The sequence below is a fragment of the Phasianus colchicus genome, chromosome 1 (assembly GCF_987193195.1).
Source record: "Phasianus colchicus chromosome 1, bPhaCol1.hap1.1, whole genome shotgun sequence".
Lineage (NCBI taxonomy): Eukaryota > Metazoa > Chordata > Aves > Galliformes > Phasianidae > Phasianus > Phasianus colchicus.
In genome coordinates this window covers 195,913,021-195,919,020 of record NC_143436.1, presented here as the reverse complement: position 1 = coordinate 195,919,020, position 6,000 = coordinate 195,913,021, and the positions used below count along the sequence as shown (strand labels likewise).

Here is a 6,000-nt window from a genome sequence, read left to right as displayed (position 1 = left end):
CCCATGGCACTGGTGACCCCTTGGTGCCACCCAATGGTATTGGTGACCCTTTGGTGCCACCCCATGGTGTGGGGGACCTCTTGTTGCCACCCCATAGCATTGGGGACCCCTCGTTGCCACCTCATGGCGTTGGGGACCCTTTGGTGCCACCCCATGGTGTTGAGAACCCCTTGTTGCCACCCCATGGTATTGAGGACCTCTTGTTGACACTCCATGGCATCGGTGCCCCCTTGGTGCCACCCCATGGCATTGAGAACCCTTTGATGCCACCCCATGGTGTTGGGGACCTCTTGATGGCACCCAATGGCATTGGGGACCCCTTGTTTCCACCTCATGGCTTTGGGCACCTCTTGTTAACACCCCATGGCATTGGTAACCCCTTGGTGCCACCCAATGGCATTGGTGACCACTTGGTGCTACCGCATGGTGTTGGGGACCCCTTGGTGCCACCCCAAGGCATTGAGAACTCCCTGGTGCCACCCCGTGTTGTTAGGGACCCCTTGTTGCCACCCCATGGCATTGGGGACCCCTTGGTGCCATCTCATGGCATTGGGCACCTCTTGTTAACACCCCATGGCATTGGTGACCCCTTGGTTCCACCCAATGGCATTGGTGACTCCTTGATGCCAACCCAAGGCGTTGGTGACCCCTTGATGGCACCCTATGGCATTGGGGACCCCCTGGTGCCACCCAATGGCATTGGGAACCCCTTGGTGGCACTGCACAGCACGGTGTCCCCATTGCCTCCCCAAGACGACTCACAATGCACCTCTACCACCGCCGGGAGATCGACGTACGAAATTTATTAGGAAAACCGAAACCCACCACCAAAAAAAAAAGAAAAAAAAAAATAATAATAAAATAAAATAAAATAAAATAAACCAACCAAAAAAAAAAAGGCAATACCAAAGAAGAGGAAGAGGAGGACAGATCCGCTCCCGCTCAGCCCCGTCGGAGCCGAGCGCGGCGCAACCACGGAAGCTGCGGGGTGCACGCGAGGCACAGGGCACACAGCGGGGTTTGGGGGTCTGCCACCCACCCCATAACCGAGGGGACGCGTGGCCACGGGCTGTGGGTCACCAACCCGCGTCACACCGCTGTGGGGACGGAGCTGGAGTTGGGGAGCTCCATCCGAACCACGTCGCGTTCAAATGTGGTTTCTCGCCCCGAAAGCATCCAGTGGTGGGCACGGAGCTGACCCCATACAGCCCCCTCCCCACCATTGGGGACGCGGTGTGGATGAAGGGGACGGTGCTGGCGCTGGGGCAAGCACCGTGCTGGCTTTCTCCTGTATCCTTTTGGGGTTGATATATATATTTTTTTGCCTTTGGGGTCAGCTCCTTCCCGCCCCGTGGGAAGGTTGGGGTTGAAGCAGTGGGGCACGAAGCGGGGCCGTACAAAGCGTCTCTCTGAAGGCATCTCCAAGGAGGTAAGGCAGAACGGACGTGGCCCCACAGTGGCTTTGGGGGGGATCCCGTTGACTCTCACACCGAAGCGGACGAATCGTCGTTGCAGCATTGGGGATTTGGGGCCAACTGGGCACCTCAAGGGATGGGGACCCAACAGTCAGTGGGGTGGGAGCCATAGGAGACTTGTAGGGTCCGTGCGTGGCCACCACGGGGACCACAAAGGCCACCATGATTCATGCATGGCGGTCAGTAGGGCCAGAAGGACGTGGAGAGCTCACCAAAGTCAATGCATGGTGGTCTTTGGGATCAGAGGACCATGGGAGGGTGGAAGGGGCCATGCATGGTGGTCTGTAGGGTCAGAAGAGCATGGGGAGGTCACCAAAGTCAATGCATGGTCGTCAGTGGGATCAGAGGAACCGTGGGAGGGTGGAAGGGGCCACGTATGGTGGTTTTGGGGGCCAGAAGGATGTGAGGAGATCACCAAAGTCAATGCATGATCTTTGGGATCAGAGGACCATGGGAGGGTGGAAGGGCCATGCGTGGTGGTCAGTAGGGCCAGAAGGACGTGGGAAGGTCACCAAAGTCAATGCATGATCTTTGGGATCAGAGGGACCGTGGCAGGATGGAAGGCGCCATGCTGGTGGTCTTTAGGGCCAGAATGACTTGGGGAGCTCATCAAAGTCAATGCATGGTAGTTTATAGGACAGAAAGGTCAATGGGAGGCTGATAGTGGCCATGCATGGTGGTCAGTAGGGCCAGAAGGACATGGGGAAGTCACCAAAGTCAATGCATGGTGGTCTTTGGGATCAGAGGGACCATGGCAGGATGGAAGGGGCCATGCATGGTAGTCAGTAGGGTCAGAAGGACTTGGAGAGTTCACCAAAGTTCATGCATGGTGGTTTATAGGACAGAAAGGTCAATGGGATGCTGATAGTGGCTGTGCATGGTGGTCAGTAGGGTCAGAAGGACGTGGGAAGGTCACCAAAGTCAGTGAATGATGATTGTTAGGATCACAGCAACCATGGAAAGGGCCATGCATGGTGGTCTTTAGGGCCAGAAGGACGTGGGGAGCTCACCAAAGTCAATGCATGGTGGTCTTTGGGATCAGAGGGACCATGGCAGGATGGAAGGGGCCATGCATGGTGGTCAGTAGGGTCAGAAGGACGTGGGAATGTCACCAAAGTCAATGCATGATCTTTGGGATCAGAGGGACCATGGCAGGATGGAAGGCGCCATGCTGGTGGTCTTTAGGGCCAGAAGGACTTGGGGAGCTCATCAAAGTCAATGCATGGTGGTTTATAGGACAGAAAGGTCAATGGGATGCTGATAGTGGCTGTGCATGGTGGTCAGTAGGGTCAGAAGGACATGGGAAGGTCACCAAAGTCAGTGAATGATGATTGTTAGGATCAGAGCAACCATGGAAAGGGCCTTGCTGGTGGTCTTTAGGGCCAGAAGGACGTGGAGAGCTCACCAAAGTCAATGCATGGTGGTCTCTGGGATCAAAGGGACCATGGCAGGATGGAAGGGGCCATGCATGGTGGTTAGTAGGGCCAGAAGAACTTGGGGAGATCATCAAAGTCAATGCATGGTGGTCTTTGGGATCAGAGGGACCATGGGATGCTGATAGTGGCCATGCATGGTGGTCTTTGGGGCCAGAAGAACTTGGGGAGATCACCAAAGTCAATGCATGGTGGTCTTTGGGATCAGAGGACCATGGGAGGGTGGAAGGGCCATGCGTGGTGGTCAGTAGGGTCAGAAGGACGTGGGAAGGTCACCAAAGTCAATGCATGATCTTTGGGATCAGAGGGACCATGGCAGGATGGAAGGCGCCATGCTGGTGGTCTTTAGGGCCAAAAGGACTTGGGGAGCTCATCAAAGTCAATGCATGGTGGTTTATAGGACAGAAAGGTCAATGGGATGCTGATAGTGGCCATGCATGGTGGTCAGTAGGGCCAGAAGGATGTGGGAAGGTCACCAAAGTCAATGCATGATGGTCGTTGGGATCAGAGCAACCATGGAAAGGGCCTTGCTGGTGATCTTTAGGGCCAGAAGGACGTGGAGAGCTCACCAAAGTCAATGCATGATCTTTGGGATCAGAGGACCATGGAAGGCTGGAAGGGGCCATGCATGGTGGTCTGTAGGGCCAGAAGGACTTGGGGGGGTCACCAAAATCAATGCATGGTGGTCTTCGGGATCAGAGGGACCATGGGAGGGTGGAAGGGGCCATGCGTGGTGGCCTGTGGGGTGGTAGGGTCAAGGGGATGTTAGCAGGGGCCATGCATGGTGGTCTTTGGGGTCAGGGGGACCATAGGAAGATGGCAGCATCCACACAGAGCGTTTGATAGGGCCAAAGGGACCACAATGGGATGGCAGTGTCCATACACAGCAATCAATAGGGCGAAAGGGGTCACAATGGGATGGCAGTGTCCATACGTGGGGGTTTGTAGGAGCAGAGGGATCCCAGTGGGATGGCAGTGTCCATACGTGGGGGTCTGTAGGATTCTGGGGACCCCAATAGGATGGCAGTGTCCATGCATGGGGGTCTGTAGGAGCAGAACCCTAATGGGATGGCAGAGTCCATGCATGGGGGTCTGTAGGATTCTGGGGACCCCAATGGGATGGCAGCATCCATGCATGGGGGCCTGTAGGAGCAGAATCCCAATGGGATGGCAGTGTCCATGCATGGGGGTTTGTAGGATTCTGGGGACCCCAATGGGATGGCAATGTCCATGCATGGGGTCTGTAGGATCCTGGGGACCCCAATGGGATGGCAGTGTCCATGCATGGCAGCTGATGGGACAATGGCACACCAACAGGGTCCAAGCACGGTGAGCAGGAATCACTGCCACCCCCCACATCCAGCTCCCCTGGACCCACAGATCCTGAACCAGGAGCCCCCAGCCCCCCAGATCCCCCCATCCCTTGTGGGGTTCTGCAGGATTGGGACAGCCATGGGACACCCGACCTGCCAACCCCAAAAGGGTTCTGGGGGTCCCTCCATCGCTGCTGCCCCCAGGAGCAGAGCCACCAGCCCCCCACCCTCCAGAAGCTGTGGGTTGTCCCCAACCCATCCCATCACCCCCAAATCTCTCCCCGTCACCCCACAACGTGTCCCAGTGGCCCCATTCCATGGGACAGCAGCACTGGGGAAGCCAGGGAAAACATCCCCCATGGGGACACCGCCGACCCCAAATGCCACCAGGCTGAGGTGACACAGAGAGAGGGGACAGCATCCCACGGGTGGCACCAGGGCGTGGATCTCACCCCATCATCACCTCGTCCTGTCCCAGATCCCGGTCCCCTCCCTCTCCCCCCACCCCAAATGCCATCCTCACTCTGCCCCAGACTCGGGGTGCCCCTCAGCATCCAGGCACCCGTTCATTTGTGGGTCTGGGGCTTGTGGGTCGTAGTCCTCATCCAAAAAGTCCAGGGAGTTGTTGCTGGGCAGCCCGCGGATGGTGAATTTGTGGGACACTTTGGTCCACTGCTCCCGGTTGCTGGCGACGCGCTCATAGAGCTCCGAGGCTTTGGGGAACAGATCCTGCAGCAACCTGTAGGGGAAACGGCAGCGTGGATCCCAAAAACCCCAATGCTGGAAAAGCAATGGGGGGGCTGCAACCCGGTGTAGAGCTATGGGGTGAAGTGGGAATGGGATGCCGTCCCAACCCAGAGCCATGGGACTCAATGGGGGAATGGAAATGGGATCCCATCCCAACCCAGAGCCATGGGATGCAATGGGGTCAATGGGAACGTGACCCTATTACAACACTATGGGATGCAATGGGAATGTGACCCTATAACAACGCTATGGGATGTAAAGGGGCAATGGGAATGGGACCCCATCCCAACCCAGAGCCATGGGACTCAATGGGGGAATGGAAATGGGATCCCATCCCAACCCAGAGCCATGGGATGCAATGGGGGCAATAGGGATGATCCCCATCCCAATACCGTGGGATGCAATGGAGACAATGGGAACGTGACCCTATTACAACACCATGGGATGCAATGGGGGCAATGGGAATGGGATCCCATCCCAACCCAGAGCCATGGGATGCAATGGGGACAATGGGAACGTGACCCTATTACAACACCATGGGATGCAATGGGAATGTGACCCTATAACAACGCTATGGGATGCAATGGGGGCAATGGGAACGTGACCCTATTACAACACCATGGGATGCAATGGGGACAATGGGGACGTGACCCTATTACAACACTATGGGATGCAATGGGGCAATGGGAATGGGATCCCATCCCAACCCAGAGCCATGGGATGCAATGGGGGCAATGGGAACGTGACCCTATTACAACACTATGGGATGCAATGGGACTCAATGGGAACGTGACCCTATTACAACACTATGGGATGCAATGGGACTCAATGGGAACGTGACCCTATTACAACACCATGGGATGCAATGGGGGCAATGGGAACGTGACCCTATTACAACTCTATGGGATGCAATGGGGACAATGGGAACGTGACCCTGTTTCAACACTACGGGATGCAATGGGGACAATGGGAACATGACCCTATTACAACACCATGGCATGCAATGGGGACAATGGGAACGTGACCCTATTA

General features: G+C 56.2%; 1 protein-coding gene and 1 pseudogene across 2 annotated transcripts in view; one reads left to right on the top strand and one right to left on the bottom strand.

The window, feature by feature from the left end:
- Positions 1-1,122, top strand: LOC149920361 (uncharacterized; annotated as a pseudogene).
- A 2,164-nt stretch (positions 1,123-3,286) lies between these two features.
- Positions 3,287-6,000, bottom strand: part of PDE2A (phosphodiesterase 2A) — a 73,010-nt gene continuing 70,296 nt past the window's right edge. For both annotated transcript variants that reach the window (XM_090134200.1, XM_090134201.1), the window contains exon 31: positions 3,287-4,960. In XM_090134200.1, the coding sequence (XP_089990326.1) occupies positions 4,741-4,960 (220 nt within the window). In that variant the 3' untranslated portion in view covers positions 3,287-4,740. The remainder of the gene's footprint in view (positions 4,961-6,000) is intronic.